This window comes from Penicillium coprophilum (genome assembly GCF_028826855.1).
Source record: "Penicillium coprophilum strain IBT 35676 chromosome Unknown utg000004l_segment0_segment0, whole genome shotgun sequence".
NCBI lineage: Eukaryota > Fungi > Ascomycota > Eurotiomycetes > Eurotiales > Aspergillaceae > Penicillium > Penicillium coprophilum.
This window is the reverse complement of record NW_026622723.1, coordinates 3612176-3632981: the sequence shown is the minus strand read 5'-3', so window position 1 is coordinate 3632981 and position 20806 is coordinate 3612176. Positions and strand designations below refer to the sequence as shown.

At 49.1% G+C, this 20806-nt stretch overlaps 7 protein-coding genes across 7 annotated transcripts; 5 read left to right on the top strand and 2 right to left on the bottom strand.

Annotated features, from left to right (window-relative positions):
* Positions 1-1334: 1334 nt before the first annotated feature.
* Positions 1335-3329, top strand: N7500_005823 (putative C6 finger domain protein; the record flags this gene model as incomplete). Its single annotated transcript, XM_056676967.1, has 1 exon — positions 1335-3329. One exon carries the CDS (start codon positions 1335-1337, stop codon positions 3327-3329), a length of 1995 nt encoding a protein of 664 aa, XP_056531967.1.
* Positions 3330-3641: 312 nt separating this feature from the next.
* N7500_005822 (putative ubiquitin-specific protease UBP12) lies at positions 3642-8656 on the top strand (the record flags this gene model as incomplete). Its single annotated transcript, XM_056676966.1, has 6 exons — positions 3642-3695; positions 3869-3881; positions 3949-5814; positions 5882-7233; positions 7286-7934; positions 7992-8656. The coding sequence occupies 6 exons, from the start codon at positions 3642-3644 to the stop codon at positions 8654-8656; spliced, it is 4599 nt and encodes a 1532-aa protein (XP_056531966.1).
* A 1087-nt stretch (positions 8657-9743) lies between these two features.
* Positions 9744-10793, top strand: N7500_005821 (uncharacterized protein; the record flags this gene model as incomplete). Its single annotated transcript, XM_056676965.1, has 1 exon — positions 9744-10793. The coding sequence occupies one exon, from the start codon at positions 9744-9746 to the stop codon at positions 10791-10793; it is 1050 nt and encodes a 349-aa protein (XP_056531965.1).
* A 700-nt stretch (positions 10794-11493) lies between these two features.
* N7500_005820 (PX and BAR domain-containing protein) lies at positions 11494-13668 on the top strand (the record flags this gene model as incomplete). Its single annotated transcript, XM_056676964.1, has 6 exons — positions 11494-11587; positions 11654-11922; positions 11973-12239; positions 12295-13347; positions 13406-13519; positions 13573-13668. 6 exons carry the CDS (start codon positions 11494-11496, stop codon positions 13666-13668), a joined length of 1893 nt encoding a protein of 630 aa, XP_056531964.1.
* Positions 13669-14395: 727 nt separating this feature from the next.
* On the top strand, positions 14396-15875 carry N7500_005819 (putative endo-arabinanase; the record flags this gene model as incomplete). Its single annotated transcript, XM_056676963.1, has 4 exons — positions 14396-15357; positions 15408-15586; positions 15645-15673; positions 15813-15875. The coding sequence occupies 4 exons, from the start codon at positions 14396-14398 to the stop codon at positions 15873-15875; spliced, it is 1233 nt and encodes a 410-aa protein (XP_056531963.1).
* Positions 15876-16416: 541 nt separating this feature from the next.
* Positions 16417-18828, bottom strand: N7500_005818 (uncharacterized protein; the record flags this gene model as incomplete). The annotated part of the gene is made up of 4 exons (XM_056676962.1): positions 16417-17811; positions 17873-18216; positions 18302-18644; positions 18826-18828. The coding sequence occupies 4 exons, from the start codon at positions 18826-18828 to the stop codon at positions 16417-16419; spliced, it is 2085 nt and encodes a 694-aa protein (XP_056531962.1).
* Positions 18829-19328: 500 nt separating this feature from the next.
* N7500_005817 (uncharacterized protein) lies at positions 19329-20719 on the bottom strand (the record flags this gene model as incomplete). Its single annotated transcript, XM_056676961.1, has 2 exons — positions 19329-20181; positions 20451-20719. 2 exons carry the CDS (start codon positions 20717-20719, stop codon positions 19329-19331), a joined length of 1122 nt encoding a protein of 373 aa, XP_056531961.1.
* Positions 20720-20806: the final 87 nt, after the last annotated feature.

Sequence of the window (20806 nt, the reverse complement as noted above, 5' to 3'; positions counted from 1 at the left end):
CTCGAAGCTCAACACACCTTGAGCTCTAGCTCTTTGAACTTTAGCTCCGCAGAATCCAGCTTCGATCTCCCTTCGTGACCTTACTCTCAGTCATTTGCTGTGATTAGATGACACAGAAATCGTGACAGGTACTGCTGGACATGTGGGGATACTTTGAAGCTACTCCCGACAGTGGTGGAGTGGTATTGAGTTGGATTCTTGCTACTCGCTGCCATAGGTGTTACCGTTGGTTGCCTCGCTATTCCCCAGGCTAGGAAGTACCACACCAAAAAGGAGACACAGGTGAATATCGATGTCACAAAGCTTGATTGCGAGAATACTATACACTCACCAGCCTCGACGATGGCCTTGCCCGGCGACTCTTCCAAGATCTCGGTGTCTAATGCCACACCGTCCACTATTGTGACCGCCGCCCATGATATCTTCACACATCCCGCACAGACTACCTTTTTCTTCTCACCAAGGCCCGTGTTGCTATGCTCATGAGTAATGCCGCCTCCCCTGCCCCCTTATGGGAATGACGAGGTAAGTGACACAATGAATATCATCTCTGACAAATCAAATAGAGAGGGATTGCCACCAGTTTCAAGTATTGAACTTTCTCTTCGGAAACTAGGGCGAGGAGAGACGTCCTACAACAAAAGATTTGGCCACAAGAGAAGCATGTGTCATGGATGTCGACATACTACCCAAAATCATGTCCAACCGGTGGACATTCTACCTAGGCTTTCTCATCTACGCTTAAACAACAGATGTGATAAATATAACCAAAGGAGAGATACAAAACGAAGAATGGAATAACTCAGATCAATTGATATAATGGATACAGGGTAAGGTTGTGTTGGCGTCACAGCATCTCGATATATACGAATAGAAATTATCATCTATTGTGAGTAGTATTCCACACTGTATTGTGTGTTCTAAAGGCCATTGTCTTCTATTTCTGTGGTTCTCCATTGAGAGATCAATACAATTCAATTCAATTCAATCCAATCCAATTGTTCCTGCCTTTGAGACTTGAGTACTTTTATCCACAGCCTTAATCGAATTAACTTTTTCAGTCTTCCTGTCTAAGGGCTGAGGGGGTATTTGAATGGGTGTTGTCTCATTTTCACTTCCGATTTACTTTCACTTGTACAGCTCCAGCAATTGAATGTGTTGAGTTCAGCATTGGAGGTTGTCGCACTGCCACCTGAAAACTTGACCGTATGTCTCCAGTTGATTTGACCTGACAAAGCTGTGGGTTGATTGCTTGCGACTATCACGATTCTGGCATTTGTTAATCAAACCTGACCCCAGTTTATCCTCAGCTCGTAGCAATCCGGCCATTCGCGATGGCATACTCTTTTGAAAGGCTCGCCCAAGCTCAGCAGCTATTTAACCGTAGGACAAGCGACTTCTACGTACTGCCACACCTTGCTGGTCCATATCACCTGCGAGAGCGTGCCTCCAAGCGTGCTGCTGCTGTTGCATCGTGGCATGACAACGACGAAGATGAAGACTACAAACCTTCGACCAAGCGAACACCAAGCAAGCGCAAGCTATCTCTTTTACACGAGGATGATCAATCTCCTCGGTCCGAGAAAAGGGCCAGGAGTTTGTCTCCAACTTCGACGCTCCGTTCTAGACTCAGCCCAGACATACGAGAAGAAGATGATGTTCCATCTTCGACACTCTCCCAACACAGTGAGCCCGACAGTTGGGATAGATACTGGGCGGTCAATCCCGATATAGACACGCCGAACTCACGATACAGCCTCCGACGTCGCAATAAGGAATCGGTGTCAGCATCCCCACAGAAGAAAGATGAAATCAATATTGAGGTCTCGGCATCAAAGCTGCCTGGGGATGTCCTAGCTGCGGATAAAGTTCTTCCGATGAGAGAGTGCGCCGCCTGCCAGGAACTAGGCATGGAGTGCTCGCTCGCATCTGACCCTGATCCGTTCTCCTATCCTTGCACAACATGTGAAGTGGATGATGTCTTCTGCGTTGTGAGTCCCCCACCCAAATGGAAGCGATCATGTGAGCTTTGCAAAGGTCGAAAGAAAGAGCTTTGCTCATATCGCTTTGCTGATTACGATCATTCCCAACCTTGTCTCTCATGCCGAAATCATGGGTTCGAATGTGTTGCTGGACCAGCTAGACACCCACCCTATGCATTCCTTTCCACGAGTGAGCCAAGTGAGCCAAGCAGTTCTCCAAAGATTGATTCTTCTGCAACCTCCAATCCACCCAATGGCTCGTCCGAGCTCAATATTTCCGAGGAATCTAAGCCTCATGGAAGGGTCAATTCTCCCAAGATTGAATTCCCAGCAAGTTGCTCCCCACCACACAATAATCCGGAAATCGACGCCGATGAGACATCTAAGCGAAGTGATCAACTCACTTCTTCAGCTATCAATGCACCAAAGACCCAGACTCCAGAGAGAAATCCCAGAGAAATCAATTCTTGGGACATCTCAGCCCCCCCATTCAGTAACGCAAAGCCCTCCATTATTGACGGGTCGAAGCTGCAGGAGGTAATTGAAATCACTGACTCGGACGACGACATCCCGAAGAAGCAGGGCTCCCCAATTTATATCTCTGACTCCATTGAATCACCCCGTCACGCCACTGTCTCAAACACCATTGCTTCACAGTCTGCCAACATCCATCGAATTTGGACTGAACTTGCTCATCCTGTAGTATTTCTCGCAGATGACCCTTGCGACTGGTGCAACAACTTTGCGTATGGGATAACTGGTCTCGGCCCTCGCAACCCAGAGGTTTGGACGGATGAAAACGGCACGATCGTTGAGCTTCAGGATGGTCATATTGCCGAAGGAAAAGAACAGAGCCGGATGTGTGTCTCCTGTACATGGAATCGATGCAAAATCATCCAATGCTCCCACAACACTTTGAATCTATTACCCGCGCCTTTTTCCCCGCAAGACGAAATACAGAAGGCTGCTGCTTCAACACATCTACGCAGAGCAAGTGAGATGCTGTCTGATCCCGAGAATGGGAAGGACGGTAATATTTACAGAAGTCCCATTTACGAATGGTGTAGCATATGCCGAGAACCCGCATCCGGGTCTTGCCAGACAGTTCAACCTGTGAATATCCATGCCGATGTGGTGGACTGTGATGAAGAAACCCATGGATGTGGACTGATGCTTTGTGAGTACTGTCTCGAGCTCACCAAGCGATTCAAGGGTGACCTCAATGCTGTTGTTGCATGGGGTCGCAATGACTCGTCTCACCCTGTATACCACCGAGCCGACATGGAGTTCATCCTCTCAGGGGCGGAGCACAACACACTCTACAAGCTTTATATGGAGGAGGGTTGATTTGCAGATTGCTTTTTTTTTCGTTTTTGTTTATTGTACCTATTTCACCACCGCTGGCCCTGTTTATAAGCAGCAGCTAAGCTCAGTTAAGAAAATGCAAAATGACCCTATTACTTTCCAAAGTATGTCTGTATTTGCAATGGGTGCCGTCTAACAACCTCATATTTGGTTGCATACTCTAATATGTTTGGTAAGTCGTGATAGTGAGGGCATTGTGCCCTAATTGTTCACAATAGCTCAATAGTACCGCAACAGGATAGTAATAGCACAATATGGATAGAATCATCCCACCAACAAACAAACGTGCATACAATGAAGAACACAATAACTATTGACAATTCATCCCATTCACGAGTCTCTCCCATTGTGCGAACTACTCTGAATAGTCCACCTTCAAGTATAAGACCTTCACAGTTCCGACTTTCCAATCTTTCTTCTCTTCTTCCCACATATCTTCGTTTAATATCTTCTTATCCTCTAACTTCTGCTTGTACTCTTCTTTTTTCGTTGTTCAGTACTTGTCTTAACTTCATCTACAGACGCCGGTCATCTGTATGTGGATAGCCCTGGGTTTCGTTTCCGCTCCGGAAAAAAAAATTACCTTCGGATTTTCTGCCAGTTGAATTCGCTTCACAACCAAATCCCCTTGTACTTCCACCAAAAGGAAGTAAGGGTGCTGCTTTGATCCCGTCTTCTATTTTCCCCTGGTTGCCCCGAGCTGCGACACGAGGTGCGCAGCTCATCGCCACGACGTCTTCACCAAAGCGACGAAAAGTTTCCCCAGAGCCTCGCACCAGTCCAGGCCTTCGGGCTCGACGTCACGGCCGCTCCGAACTTCCACAGTCTCGCTACACATCTTCCTCTTCTTCCCGCGGCCAGAGTTCGTCGTTGTCTCCGCCTCGCTACGTGCCTGCGCATCTGCAGTTTCAGTCTGGAAGCTCGCCTGGCCGCTCACTCACCCCCGCGACCGCGACCGCCGGACTCACCCTCTCCAGCGACCATTCCGATATGCCATCCGATACTCGAGAGGGTACACCTCCGACTCATGGACGATCTCCTTCTCCCGGTGAGAAGCGCCCTGCATCCGAGATTACTGACTCTGACCCTGAAGGAGGTGTGAGCACTGCTTTCAGTAATGCGCGCACATACATTATTCCCCGCACATGCGATGGCACAAATGACGAATCCACATATCCTACTACTTCGACCAATGACAACACCGAATTGGCATACTCAGCCAGCGAGCTGTCCAGACCAGCGTCGCCAAAATCAGGCGATATTCCCACAATCGACGAGCAGGTCACGGAGGTGAATGCGTTGATGAAGGCGCCGTTGAAAGATGGACAAAAGGGCTTTGTGGTTTCAATGGCTTGGCTGAAGAAGGTGCTTGCACGTACTACAGCGCATGCGGATCACGCCGACAAAGGATCATTGGAGGGCGATGTTGGTCCCGTCAATAACTTGAACATAATGCTCGACACCGACCCTGCCACACCCAGCTTCAAAGACGAAACCGGTGAAATATTTGTGCCGATGCGGCCCGGTTTGCATGACGCTCTAGATTTTGCGATAATTCCGCAACATGGCTGGGACCTGATCCAGAAGTGGTATGGCCTCGCTGACCAGTCACCTGTGATCATTCGCTATGCCCACAACACCAGTCAACCCGGTGATACTGAAAACATCGAATATGAGACTTATCCTCCGATATTCACCATTTTCAAATTGGCTAACCCCGCCGCGGGTACCACCCCGACCATCCTGCGACAAGCTACCAAGCCGTCTGTGAAGCTCTTGGCCAGTCGCCAGACGAATTACCAGAAATGGTTGAAGGATGCCAAAGAGCAGAGTGGCATTGATATGTCGACCAAGGTCCGAGTCTGGAAAATTCTCCAGCTTCCTCTTAGTACCACTGCATCGGCATCAGCGACTCCTGCTCCCTCCCGTAGCCAATCGCCTGCTCCTCCATTGGCTTTGATCTCGAACCCAAATGACAAGCTCCTTTTCGATTTGAATGCTTTCCTCGAACTTCCAGAGGGAAGCCATCGAGTGTTGCTTGATAATGTGAAGGATCAAACCCAAAATTTAAACTACAACGGTCGTATGACCTTGGATATGGCTGGTCTCAGCGTGGCGAATTGTGTCATTCTTGAGGAACAGATTGGGGGCTCTAAAGGAGGAGAATGGGTTTCTGAAGCCTCTGCCAAAACTCTCAAGAGTCTGGGTATCCCCGTGGAACAGCCGAAGAACGATATCACTGCTAAGGCATCTGCTGCCAAAGCTGCACTGAAGAGCACACAATTGCCGCAGCCCAGCGGCAGATCCACACCTTCCCAGGGACCCGATCCAATTAGGGGGCTCATCTCTCGAGGTCGGAAGGGTCGACAGCTTATCGTAGGATTGCAAAACCTTGGCAACACTTGTTACATGAACTCCGCGTTGCAATGTGTGCGAAGCATTGAGGAGTTGTCTTATTACTTCCTTAGTGAGTATACCAACCTTGCGGTTGGATCCTACGAGCGAGGTCGTGCGGTGCTAACAACAATCTACAGGTGGAATGTACAAACCAGAGCTAAACCCCACCAACGTTCTAGGATGTGGCGGTGTCATTGCTAAGCAATGGGCCAACTTACTTCAGGACCTCTACAAATCGGACCCTCAGCCGAGATCTGTCAACCCCTATAGGTTTCGTGCTGCCGCTGGTCGGCAACGTGAAGATTTTGCTGGCTACGAGCAGCATGACAGCCAGGAATTTGTGATGTTCCTCCTTGATGCACTGTCGGAAGATCTAAGCCGCATCGTTGGCAGCAAGCCATCGACTATCATACCTGATTCCACTGATGAGATGATCCACAATCGCAAGGCTCTTGAGGATTTCGGAAAGAAGTGTTGGGATCTTTACGAGGCTCGCAACGCCTCTATCATCACCGATTTATTTGCTGGAATGTACAAGTCAACATTGATTTGCCACAATTGTGAAAAGACCAGCATCATCATGGACCCTTTCACAATGGTCACTGTGCCTATCCCAACGGGCCCAACGCTCATCAATCGAACGATTATCTTTTACCCTCTCGATGGCCCACCCGTGTCCCTGAAAGTTCGACTCGATGAAAACGATACTCTGAAAGTCTGGAAGGACTTTGTCGCCCAAAAAATGGGAATCGACGGGGAACGAATCATTGCAGCAGAAACATTGCACCACTCCTTTTGGCAAATGTTTTCCGACGATGAGGAGACTTTCGGCAGTTTACGCATTTCCCAAGAAGACACCATTGTGTTCTTTGATCTTGGTCCTCTTCCTGCATCCACCGATTCTCCTGACTCTCCCTCCGATGAGAATACAGTCATTGTGCCCATCTTCCACCGCAAACTTCTTCCGCGTAAGAACAAAGAGGCCAGTCGTGAACTTTTCGGATTCCCATCCTTCATACGTCTTTCTAGCAAGGAGGCTCAAGATCTTGAGGCGATTTACCGCAAGCTCCTGGCCCAGGCCAATAATATGACTACACGCGATATCCTGACTGCTGAGGAAAACAGCAATGACGAAAATACAGCTGATGACTCTGACACTGTGGTCACAAACGAGGATGATGCACGATCAGCAGATTCTCAAATCAGAACATCTTCTGTCGACGGCGAAGACAGCATCATTGACATTTCCATGCAAACCGAGCAAGTTAAGAAGCCTGCAGATGGCTCTGATGAGTCGGACTCTGAATCTGAATCTGCCAAGTCTCCTCAGCATCCTCTTGCCGGAAAGATTGCTGCCAGTTTGTTGTCACTTTTCGATGCAAAAGTCATGAGTACAAATGCCACTCTGCCTGATGGACGCAATATTTTCCCACTCAAGAAATTCCCCCTCCTTTCCTCTCGCATTCCATCTCCTCCTACTTTTACGAAGGTTTGTTTCTTCCATCTTGTCCGTCCAGATTCAGCCCGCTAACATTCGCCAGGGGTCCGACACTTCATCCCAAAGCTCTGCAGATGATAGCAGTGACGATGATGTTGAAGCAGATAATCCAGATCTCACACCAAACTCAACACCATCCCTCCTTCACCAAGGTGATGCTATCCTGCTTGACTGGGCCCCCGATGCTGTTGATTCTCTTTTCGGCGGCAAGCCACGTGACCCCGAGGAGCTCCGAGGTCGCCCTACGTACCTGAGCATCAAGAATGTATTTGACCACTCCATGGTGGTAAGCCAGAAAAAGCCCAAGCAATCAAATGTCTCTCTCGATCAATGTCTGGACGAGTTCAGCAAAGAGGAAATTCTTTCGCGGGCAGATAGCTGGTTCTGTCCCCAGTGCAAGACCCACGTTTCGGCCACCAAGAAGTTTGAGCTGTGGAGAACCCCGGATATTATGGTCGTCCAACTCAAGCGGTTTAGCCAATTCCGCGGCAGGCACGGACACAAGATCAGCACTCTCATCGACTTCCCCTTCGAAGGGCTGGATTTGAGCAGCCGAGTCGAAGGCCCAACGGATGGAAAGAGTACGGTGTACGATTTGATTGCTGTCGACAACCACATGGGTGGAATGGGTGGTGGTCACTACACTGCCTATATTAAGGACTTTGTGTCGGGCGCCTGGGTCTATTGCAACGGTTCGATGCCCCTGTCAATATGCTAATCGGAAGATATCTTACTAATACCAATTTCAGATACCTCTGCTAAGACTGTCACAAATATGCAGTCCATCATCACGGCGGGTGCTTACCTCCTGTTCTACCGCCGTCGCTCTGATCGTGCATTGGGCAACCAGGAGCTGCGGGAGCTGGTTGAAGGCTACCGGAACGAATCGGAGAGTGTTTCTGGCAGTTCATCCAGCTCACACAGCCCCGGTGGTTCCCAATCACCTTCAGAAGACGGTGGTCGTGTCCTTGGCGGCGCATCCCGCAAGGGATCATCTGCCTTGGCCGGGGCGGGGGTGGCACCCCGAGTGAGCCGGGGGCAAGACTCCCTTGGCAATGACCTGTACTCTTCCGCCGAGGAGAGTACTTCGGGCTCGGAAGATGAGAGCAGCGAAGGTAAGAAATTCGGCCTCGAGCACGAAAACGGAGGATCGCAGGTCGACTCCTTCAGCAAGCTCACGGAACCCTCTTGGTCGTTCGACGCCGCTCACGACATCTCACAGATTTCCAGTGGTAATGCTCCCACTGAAGATGGCATCTTCGAGGGTCAATGTCCATGGGGTGATGGCATGGACATTGACCCTCCGTTTCAGTTCGGTCTCACCTCTGGGGGTGAGGGGGATGATTCCTCCGATGATCTCCCCGTCGTGGAGCTACGTGTGGGGTCCGAGGACATCATTTCCTCGGACATATGAATGATACGAACGAAAAAAAAAAAAAAGGCAAAAACAAAAAAAAGGGAGGCGGATGTGTGGGATGGGTGGTGTTTTCCTAGAGGGAGGAGGGGATGGGCGTGTGGCCCATACTACATAAAAAATGATTTCTTGTTTAAATTTCAATCATATTCTCAGAACGAAGTGAAGTCAAGTAAGAATCAGGCCAAGATCAGGATAAGTAAACAGAATTGCTAGCGAAGTTGTCGAGAAAGTAAGATATTCTCCGTCTCACTTCCCAATCACTTCGATATCAGATCATCAGCTTCCTCAACAAGTGCTTACATCTACAAGCGATAACTTCAGGCCACGTCAAGACATATTCGGGGTTTGGCTTTACATGACCTTTTAGCCAATGGTAGCTGTTAGCAATGTCTATCCATATACTGTGTGACCTTGTTTTATGTAGTTTGATGATCATGTTCTTTATTCTGCCATTCTTGTTATTCTATAGCCTTCCATTCACTATAGGTGACAGTCTCACGAACGCCAAGTTAGATCTCATACATAGAAAACTCATTTTGCACATTACAAGCCATCTTTACTGGCTATTTTCTATGATTTGCTTCCAAGACTTGATAAATGCAACTTTGCGCAATTTCATATCAAGACTCCCACCAGTAACCTACTCCATTCTTTGTGCGATTTCAGCAGGGCATGCTCCAATAGGTAAGTCTCTGAACATTGATTTGCTCTAGAAGAATGATACACGGTATAGTGCTGGGCGCTGGTAATTCTCATGGTTACTCAAATCTATCCTTATAGTGAAATTCCCTGAATCATACCAGATGGTAAAGCCAATAAAGATTGACAACCACTTATAGCATCCCTAGAGTCAGTTATATGAACTCACATATCAAAATCGATGTTATCCAACACAAATCATCTAGTCTGGACAAGGAATCCCCTTTCTTGAATCAGTTATTGGAGTATGAATAGATGATATGTTTAGATGAAGAGGTCAATACCTTGTGGCCTTGGGGTCTGGGAAGGAAAGGGCCGCAGTCGTTCCTTCCATATTAGGGCACGGTGCGTGTAAGTCGTCTCCTTCCAACAATTACGCCCCCAAATGCCACGCCGTCGTCAATCCAATCGCCGAACCTTCAAACATCCACGCACCCATCCCAAGATGAAACGCACTGTATCTTCACGTCGGGGGCTCCTCAATCATGAGCCACAACCTCTCAATCCCAATATATCTGCATTGTGTCCAGATGTAATCGACGTCAGCTCTGCCACAGCCAGATCGATGATTGCAAAGATCAACACGGAACACGAAGATAGATACTTGGATTTCCAAAGCGCTGGTGATCAACTCGAGCTTCTGAGGCTCGAGACCTTGCGTCTCAAGATGATGGGGTCAATGGATTCCAATTCCCATGCACCTAATGAGATGCCAGCACAGCATACGACTCCCATCTCAACTCAAAGCTTGGGAGAACCTGGTCCCACCGTCCCAAACTCGATGCGAACTTCCATGCGACCCCGTGCTGCAGTCCTGAGCGAAAGTGAAATCAGTGTTCTTGATCTTGGTCCCAGTCTGCACTCTCCCTACCTTTTAGCTCGAGCTTCCCGTCGCAACTCAATCTCTACAACCTCTAATCACGGATTACTCGGCCTCGCTCGTACCGCTGCTCCCAACTTTATGCTGGGGCCTGCCAGCGACATTTCTGACAAACCATCTGACTACCGCCTCCGGACAGATGATCTTGAATCTGTTGCTCTCACTTCCGCCAGTGGCTCCATCAACAACGAGTTCCCTCTGAATCTACGTCAACGCCGCCAGAACCGAGCTAACGTCACACTTCCCGGGCCCCATGAGCTGCAAACACATCGCGTAAACCGTTCATCTACCATCAGTGAGGCTACTCATGGTATGAGAGATCAATTTGGCTTTGAGAAAAGCCCTGCATTCTTCCCTGATGAGTCTAGTCGCCGGATTCACTCGCTCTCTGTCCCACAGTCTCCCGAGTCTCCGCCCCTGCCACCCCTGCCTACTCTACGACGTGCTCAGAGCTCATTCAACGGAATGGAGCCGGCATTTTCGGCTATGCGCATTGCGGAGCGAGTGCGACGCTCACGCGACGCTGCAGGCTCTCGGGATGCCGATATGCAGTGAGACACGGGACGCCGAGACCGAGGTATGAGATATGAGGGTCATTTGACCGCAGGAGAAAGCGTCGCCGACATTGATTCTTTTTAAGCGCCTGGTGGGAGAATATCTGAGACTTTGAAATATGGGGAATCGGTTATGAGTTCTAGGACCCTACAAATGTTTTCATTGAAGGCTCTTTACTTCGAGTCTTTGGCCATACAAGCAACTTTCAGCATCCATCGCCTGTTTATTAGCTGGTTACTCCCCAATGAAGTTTATTTCGAAATGCTTCTTGTGTTGAGCAGCTTCTTCTCTTGAGAGCATATTAGATTCGACTGGCTCCTTCCTATGGGGAAAGTATCTCAATTTAGTGGTCTAGGGCTACACGTATTTATACTACATACCGGTGACCGGCCGCTCTTGGATCATCGTTCGGTGAGTGACGTTGCGATCGACGGGAAACCTGGTATTCAAGCTAGAATTATCACGGTGAGGATATCCTAGGAGAAAAGAATATCTCTCAACTCAGTTCAGGGTTTTTTCAGCTACCCTTTGAAAGTATCTTGTCCATTTTGTATCCATAGCCAAGCCTCTTTCATGACGTAATCGCGAACACCGCCCTGTACCAGCCACACTACGACTTCCCCCCGCAGATCCCCAGGCACAGCTTCTCCAACTCAGGTTCCGGTGATAGTTGACCTTATCAAGTTTCCATATCTTCATAATGTGGAACGACGAAGATAACAATCCCTACGGGGCATTTAACGAACATCAGTCTGGCCTATCCGACTCGCTCCACTCAGCCGCACTATCTCCTCGTAAGCTTTCCGCTCAGCTCCCACTCTAACGCTTCTGCCTTTGGATCAGTATCTCACACCAGGTAGCCCTCTACGAGCATGATTCAACACCTCCATCTAGTCGCGACTCCAACAGCGAGCCTCCAGATTATATCACCCATCCCGACGACCTCAGCGATCCCGAAGATGAGGCCGAGTATGGTGTCGCCAGTGAACAATACCCTCGGAAGAGTGTCTATGACAGCCGCATTGAGCAACTTCTTTACGAAAATCCCGAGATGCCAATATTGATCACGGATGCCGGGAAAAATCATGAGGGCGGCGGGGGCTTTATTGTCTACACAATCCGGACTGCGGTATGAGACTTGTGTCCGGCAGAGAACTGTACAATGCTGAGTGTTGATAGGACCTGGAAGTGCGCCGTCGATATTCCGAGTTTGCCTCACTGCGACAAACCCTTGTCAATCTGCATCCTACCTTGGTCATTCCGCCGATTCCTGAGAAACATAGCATGGCCGACTATGCAGCCAAACCCACCAGGGCCAAAGATGATGCAGCCATTATAGATCTCAGAAAGCGCATGCTCAGTGTCTTCCTCAACCGCTGTAGGCGTATGAAGGAGGTCCGTGAAGATGGAGTATGGTGGAGATTCCTTGATCCCAACGTTAGCTGGGTGGGTTCAAGCTGGATGTTTTTGATCACGAGATGATTTACTAATCTTTTCCCAGAGTGAGGTTTTAAGCTCCCATCCTGCGTCATCGGTCCCAAAGAATAACCTCAAAGCACCACCGCTTGATCCCGCAAACCCAAGCCCAGCCCATGGCTGGCTCCCGATTCCGTCTGCATCCGCAAAGCTCAAGCCCACCGGTGGGATTACCACAACTGGTGGAAACACAGCGTCTCCCACATCGCCGAGTGAGCCAGAGGCGCCTTCGTTCCCAGGACCTGAGATCCTCGGGCGGTTCCCTCCCGAGTCACGCAAGCTCAGCGAGCAAGAACTTGACCCTTACTTTATCAATTTTGAAGCGTCTACGCGGGAGCTAGAACTCCTTCTGCAGGGAAACATTGAAAAAGTCAATCGGCGGACTCTCTCGCATTTGTCTGCGTTGTCAGCCGATCTCATGGAGTTGGGAGCGCGTTACAACGGATTCTCTCTTTCAGAGCAGTCACCAACGGTTGCTGCGGCCATTGAGCGAATAGGCCAGGCTGCGGATACTTCTTATATCGAAACCGAAGAACTATCGTCGGCTCTGAGCGCAAGTTTTGCGGAACCTATGCGGGAGAGTGCTCAGTTCGCCAGTGTTGTCCGAGGAGTTCTACGATATAGGGTGCTCAAGCGGGTACAGCAAGAAATGACTCGTGATGAGTTGTCAAAGAAGAAAACTCTACTAGACTCCCTCGAGCGCAGTGAACTCGAAGCCAAGCGCATTGAGCAGTACCTCAACCGCACCAGTCCTCAATCTGGAGGGACAAAGCCTCGTTCTTTGTCAACCTCATCCGCGAGCGAAGCAGGCAATAATGCTGCCATGTCAGCCGATTCCGGCTACAAACCTGCTCATGATGATTCCACCAGCCCTCCACCTGGGTCGCAGACTGGAGGGCTGAAGAGGTCTGACCCGTCAGTACCTGGCTCCCCTGCTCATCGGAAGTCATCCAGTGGGACCTTCGTGGCGAACAAAATATTCGGTCGCATTAGCCATGCTATCCACGGCTTCGCGGATGTGGATCCCGAACGAACCCGTCGGGACCAGATAGGGAAGACCAAAGAAAGCCTTATCCAGGTATGTAGACTGTGGAGTATAAATCTCAGGTGATATTAAAACTAACATCATTTTTTAGTTGGAGCAAGCGTTAGAAGTATCCGAAAAGGATGTCAAGGATGCGAGCGCGGGCGTTCTGCATGATCTCAAGCGCTTCCAGAAGGACAAAGAAGCCGATCTTCGACGGTATATGGTATGCATGGCCCCCCACATCATTTGCGACTACGACTAATCCTATATTTCTAGGTTGCATATGCTCGTTGCCATTTAGACTGGGCGCGGAAGAATCTAGAGACATGGACTGAAGCCAAAGATGAGGTTGACAAGATCGTGGCCCGATAGTAGACACTACATCATCTTTATGCTCTGGAGCTCGGCGCTGGCGCTTGGGGGGATATCTTTAACATTTCTTTAACCGTCTGTCGCTGAAAATGCAAATCTGGTATATTCAATTTGAGTCTAGGCTGTTCCGTATAGAAAGTAGTAGCCCTGAAGGGCTTTATTTGGGATGTGCCTTGTTGTCTGCAACCCTACAGGGTTATGTTCAAAAGATCTCATCAGAACATGGCTAGCTTATATCTATCTGTTTTCATCTTGACAAGATTACCTAGTTAGGTATGGGCACATTCCAAATGCTGACCTATCACGTCCCGTGTGATAAGAGAAGATCGACACTGCAACCGATCGACCCAAGTCATGTCCCTTGCTTCTCAACTCCATTTACTTATACATATGATGTGGATTGCGTTGATTTTGTGACTCCCTCGGAGGTTAATTGCATACTAGCCTGGTCTGACAGCGCTTCGGCTTTTGTGCCACGAATCCCTTGGTGATTCTTTCTGCTTCTGTTGCGCCAAGGGGATCCGCCTGTATCTTTTCTATAGAACTAACTGCTACTCTGGGAATTCCGAAACCTTGCAGGCATGTCCAATTGTGGGCCTCTATTGAGGAATCAGTAGACTGTCTCGCAATTCTCTCCCCCCTGTCCTGCATACATCATCAACTCCACCCTACCTGGGTGGCAACGCAGTGCGTCGACTGAAAACGATGAGTGCCTGGATCCATCAGGATGATCGTCAGGGCCGGTCACTTATCACGGTTGATTTCGCCGTCTGGCTATCACGATGAAGTTCAACATCGGTCTTGGTTTTCCTGGAAAAGAATACCTCGACGCTGGGTGAAGATGCTTCCTTTCCTTGTCTTAGTATGTTTCTTCTCCCTCGGTCTCGGGGTGAATATAAATCGAAGAGACAAAACCTTTGAACAAGGCGAGAATGTGCAAGATCTCGGAAATGACCAGGCCATAAGCCGGTTTCCTCCTACTCGTCAGACACAGCAACATACACATGATCCCACTATTCTGCGTGTTGGCGATGAGTATTATCTGTACCAAGTCGGAGAACACATCCTCATCCACACTGCTACAAGTATGGCCGGTCCGTGGAAGCGTGTTGGCAGTGTTCTGGATGCTAAGAGTGTGATCCCAAAGGGTGATCGTGCCGCACCCTGGGCCCCGGCCGTTATCGCCGTCGATGGCACATATTATTGCTATTACAGTGTTAGCAAGGCCGGCTGCCGTGACAGCGCTGTTGGAGTGGCCACTTCTAACTCTCCCGGACCGGGGAATTGGTATGATCATGGCGCTGTCATCGAGACGGGCACAGGCAACGGATCGGATATCTACCCTTACACTGCGTCAAATGCAATCGACCCTAGCACGTTGGTCACTCCCGATGGACATGCCTATTTGACGTTTGGAAGCTACTGGAATGGAATCTTCCAAATTCCACTGAGCAAGGACCTCCTCTCTCCATCTAGCACCACCGAACCCGATGAGCGTCGACTAGCCTGGGAGCCCGAATCACTCGGCTCGCCGAATCGCATGGCCAACAACATCTGTGGTGACTCGAGCGGTCCCCATCCCATCGAGGGTGCTTTCATCTCCTACAATGATGGATGGTACTATCTCTGGTTTAGCCATGGATTCTGCTGCAATCTCAAACAGGATAATCTACCACCCGCTGGTCAAGAGTAGGTCCTGATAATATAGTGAATTGTTGTTTCATACTCATGTACTTCAGGTATTCCATCCGTGTTGGGCGCTCTCACAGTCCCCGTGGGCCATTCACAGACAAGGCTGGTACGGATCTTGTCAAAGGCGGCGGTGAACTTGTATACGGCTCGAATGGAGAAACCTATGCCCCAGGCGGGCAAGCTGTGATCCGTGATGGCGATACCGATGTGCTCTATTACCACTATTGTGCGTTTAGCCCGAATCCCATTCCCCTTGTTACAACCCCATACTGACCTCATCGCAGTGAACACGTCCGTTGGCATTGCATTCCAGGTAAGCTCACACTGAACTCTTGCCAGACTTGAGGACCACGATTATTGTGGTTCATGCACCCCTGTCGATCCTCCTTTGCTATCCCTTGCAGTACATACACAAACGTCATCAAGATCTGATCTAACACATGCAACCCCAGGACGCTTTCCTTGGATTCAATCCTCTCAAATATGTTGATGGATGGCCCATAGCTCAGGGATAATCTCACTTTTGCACATCATTCACTTTTTGATCTATCCCCGAATTTCCGCTCCGCCACTCCAGGCCCTAACATGATCTTCGATCAGCTCATCCTTTATCTTTCGAGAATGGATCTCGAATTCTGCACATCACCGCGTTTTTGCTTGCCAGCATACTTGAGTCAGTCGCATCTGACTATTACCGCCTGTGAATAATAATTTACCTTGCCAATACATACATGATGCTTCTGCGAAAGCGAACAGAAATCCACTGGATTCAGTCATATTGAAGATGAAGAAGACCCGACCTGAAACGAACCAAACTCTAGGAAATCCCGTACCTCACATATTATTATCTATTCCTCTTCAACACCACAAATGGATGCAAATCAAACGGACAATAGTGAAATTCCATTTGCCGTTCCAATCTGAAAACAAGTACATGGGTTAAAGCACAAGCCTCATTACTCAACCCATCATCATCAACCGAGACATCCTGTTTCCATCTCATAACTTGTTCTCAGTGGTCCCCCTCTACCTCAGTGTATTGCTAAACAAGATCCCCTAAGACTTCCGACGTCTCTTCCATGGAGTCCAGCTATGATTCAACAGCCCTCCTATACGAGAACGGAGCCTCTTCCGGCTTCTAGATTTCTGCTCTCCGCCGTCGTCCGATGATACCCCTGAATCCTCCGCCTGCTTTAGCTGTGACTGATTGGAACTCTCGGGGATCTCTGACATTTCTGGCTGGTGTCCACCCTGGTTGTCAAGTAAGTCTGAAGCTCCAACTACTATCTCCAATCGATTTGGTCCAAGATTATTAGGGTTCTCTGACAAGGTTGGCTGAGGCCCATCATGATCACTCTGCAGATCCGATGTCCCTGTCCCTGTTTGTGCATCTGACTGGGATTTGTCGACGCTTTGACAACCATCTAATATATCCGGCTGCTGTTTCCCCTGGTCAGGGAATAGATCTAAAGCCCCGTCCACTACTCCCAGCTGATCTTGTTCAAGATTTCTAGAATGTTCAGGCAAGAATGGCTGGTGGTCATGATGATCGCTCGGTGGGCCTAAAGTCCCTGTTTTGGTCTCCAATTCGGTCTTCTCGGTGCTTTGACACCCTTCTAGTTCCTGTTCCTGGTGCGGCTCATGAATAACAAGCGGCTCGGGTGTCTCGGCTGCAGCTTCGAGTTGTACCTGCCGAGGACTTCGGGGCATGTCTAGACGCTCTTGCGGTTGGGGGCCACGCTCTTCCAATGAATTTGTAATCTCACGCTGTACCGGCTGCTGTCGTTGTTCATGATTTTTCGATAAGCCTATGGCACCTTCCAGGGCATCAGGTCGTGCCTGTTCAGGGTCCGCTTGAACCCCAGTTAGCTCAAGATGCGCCACCGCGTCGCTGACTGTAAGTTCCTGTTTTCCCTCTGGTGCATCACCCTGCAGGGGGCACTTGTCCAGCGTTGGGAATGACGCTGACTCTGCCAGCTCTGTTGCTGCAAGGAGCGGCAAGCGATCAGACGGTCGAAACCGCAGGAAACCTTCCATTATTGTTAGCAAGGGAGCCAACATCGGATTGTTGGCTCTCTTGGCAAAAATTTCTTTTAGGCGCGATGCTGAAGCTAATTTTGCAAGCTCTCGTGTCTGTGAACTAGGGCCAGTGTGTTGTCCTTCGCTTGAATTGTCGTCTTTGGCTAGGGATCCTTCTGCTGCTAACTTCTCTTCAGTTTGTGCTAGAGACTCGGGAAGAGTGGCCTCCGTAGCTTGTAGCTCACATGTTTTTTTATCTGTATTGCAGACGTTTTCCAGTACACGATTCTGCTTGGAAATCACTCGAAGATCTTCCACCTTTGACTCCCACTCGACTGGTAAGTCATCCACAAATCCGACAATATTCATTATGTGTTCGTAATCGTCGGACGAGCCAGGGAACGGAGGCTCATACATCAAGAGCTGATATATCTGCCGTGTATCGCTCAGTATATGTCATATCGACGAGCTTCGGGCACTGATGGAAACTTACAAAGCACCCTGTATGCCACAGATCAAGACGACAGTCAAGCTTGTCTCCCATGATGACTTCCGGACATCGCAGATGCTCTGGCTGCTTGAGTTTATCTGGCTCTTCTCCGCGGAGAAAACTCTTTCCAAAGCCAATCAGACGAATGTCAGATTCATCTTCATCGACATACCCAGTCCATTGAGCGCTCTGAACTATTTCTTTGGGAAGCCCTTTACTCAAAGGCATTCCATCACAGCGCTCCAGTGGAACAACTTGTGGTGATCCCATTACTCCAAAGACGTCTTCTTCGGTCGCATGTCGCAGGCTGTTTCGGAAAGTGAACGCAATATTTGCTCCATTTATACCTATTCGGATGTAAGTATTATGCCATTGTACCTCAACTCTTTGCCGGAGTTGAGAACATTCGTTCTGGAAAACAGGCGAACTCACCTCCATGGCACATTTCCAAGCCATGTACAAATCTCAACGCCATGAAAAGCCGCTTGGTAATTTCAAATATACGAGAACATTCGATTTCGGAATATTGGGTAGAGTTGTTGAACTCAGCATTACCGAATCCAATATGATGAGCGTAGTTGTTGAAGTCCGTATAAGACTGTTGGACTGATTCGAAGGAAGGGCCGACAAGTTCAAGCACCAAGCACTGATGAATCCCATTTGGACCCACGAGCACAAAGGTGTCAAGCAACTTAACGATACATCTTGTGAACAGCACCCCTTCCGACTTGTCCATCAAGTATTGCAGATTTCGAATCTCAGTCTGTGCCTTGATCTGCGCGGCCAGTATCTTCAGCGCGACCCATTGATATCCAGGAACATGTTGATTGCAACTTGAGCATGTTAGTTGCTGTTTGTAACTCTGGACGCTGAGGAAGTGTATTACCCTATATCCTTTGCAAGCCACACCGTCGCAGACTCACCAAAGCCCAGCTTATGGTGTACTGTATACCTACCATTCTGGAATTGATCCCCGAGACTGACTGGGTGAAGGCCACCTGGACAATACCTGTGGATCCCTTCCTGTGTCAAAAGAAGAGAGTCCTGTTTAAAATCGTTGATAGCAGAGTTGGGGTCGGTGTTGATCTCCATAGAGAATATGGGGACAGCAAGTCTGATTGAAACAAGAGAAAAGCGGGCGGTGTCAAAGATATAAAGACCAAGGGATTCTTTGTTCGAGCTAACTTGAGTCTCGAGAACCCTCAGTATTGGTTGTGTAGTGATTCTCTTTGTTGATATCTGAGACATGGGTTCTTCATTTGATTCTTTCATGGCTGCATTGCTCATCTTCACACCTTGAAGGAATTAAAATTGGTAGAAGTCTTTCATTCTCCTATAAGATACAAATTGGAAAAAATGTTAGAGAATAGAAATATCCACCACACATGCATCATGTGTAGATGAAGACAAATTCGTAATGCCCGAGAAACTTCCCATCCACACAGATAAGACCTCGACTTCACCAATTCTGTTTCTCTTTCCAGTCCGAACCACTACGCTTGCCCCATCCTGCATCTGAGCTTCTGCCTAGGGGGCTTCGACTGCGACGCCTCTTCTCGTTCTCCTCCAATTCAATTTGCCACCGTTCCTTTTTCTCTGTATCATTGCCACCGCGGTGTTCTTCTGCATGTTCCCAGGGGCTGGACCTGTTGCGGCTGTACTTTTCCCGCTCCCCATGGTCATCGTGACCCCAGTCTCGGTTGGGGCTTGATCGCCCTCTTGACTGTCGCTCCGGGGATGCATAGCGGTAGCCTTTGCTTTCCTTATGGTAACTTTTTCTATCATCATCTCCCCACCCAGAGTTGCGGTCTTGATGATCTTCGTTGCAATAGTTGTTCCGTAAATGCTTGTGTTGCTGTGCATCATCGTCACTCTGACCCCAGCCACGGCGGGATTCCACTTCGTTTCTTGACGCTCGGCCTGGGGACACATGGCGGCCGTTGTCCCACCCATCCTGAAGATTTCTGTTTCCGTGGTCATTGTGGTGTTCGTTGTCCCGTGGAGAGATCCTTTCCCGCGGGCTATCATTATCCTGGCCCCAGCCGTGATTTTTCTGGCTGTCTTGTGAGTTTCTTCGTGGAGAACGTGATGGAATATTTCTCTGTTCTCCTTGGTCATTGTTGGAATCGCCTCCCCAGAGGCTATTGTGATCGTTCTGCTCAGTATTTTGACGATTGTCCCAGCAATCTCCATCATTGTGATTGCTTGTTTGGTCATGTTGTTCCTCTATGTTTCCCCATTGATTGTGGTGCTCGTCTTGGCCCGCTTGGACTTTGGGAGACTGGGCAGGGGGGACTTCTGCTGGCTCTGGCCTTGGTTCGTATTTTTCTGTTTCCGCTGGTTTTTTCGATTGTAATTGCCCCTTCGCTCATTCTGGCTTTGCTGTTGATCTCTCTGCTGTTGTTCTTGCTGCCTTTGTTTGTTTTGTAGGGCCCGTTGTCTTCTTTGCTGCCGTTTGGATAATGGGTTCGGCTGCTCGTTCAGGTTCCGGGGACTATAAGTGTTCGCTCGGTTTGGTCCTTGGAAATGTTGGTCAGAATTCGGGACATCGGTAAATATTGGCTGCCGGGAGTGAACATACTGAGGCGGACGCAGGACATGGGAGGATCCTCGGGTCTTTGGGCAAACCCAACCCCGAGGGGTAAAGTAAGGTCCCATTACGGGGTTGTGGGTTCCATCCGCAGGCTCATAGTTGGCCTGGGCGCGATCCCGGTTTCTTCTGTCGAAGATCTGGCCTTCGTGGTGCATTCTGGTAAGATGTGATCGATACCAAAGGTAGAACAGCCATGCAATGACTGGGGTGACGAATGCTATCGACAGAAGGACCCCAATCAGAACGTTGTTCTGCATGATGCAAAGCAGTGAAAGAGGGTCTCGAAGTGAATTATTTGGAGTGTGTGAAGCTGAAGTAATGAGGATGGCCACGTCAGATAATGA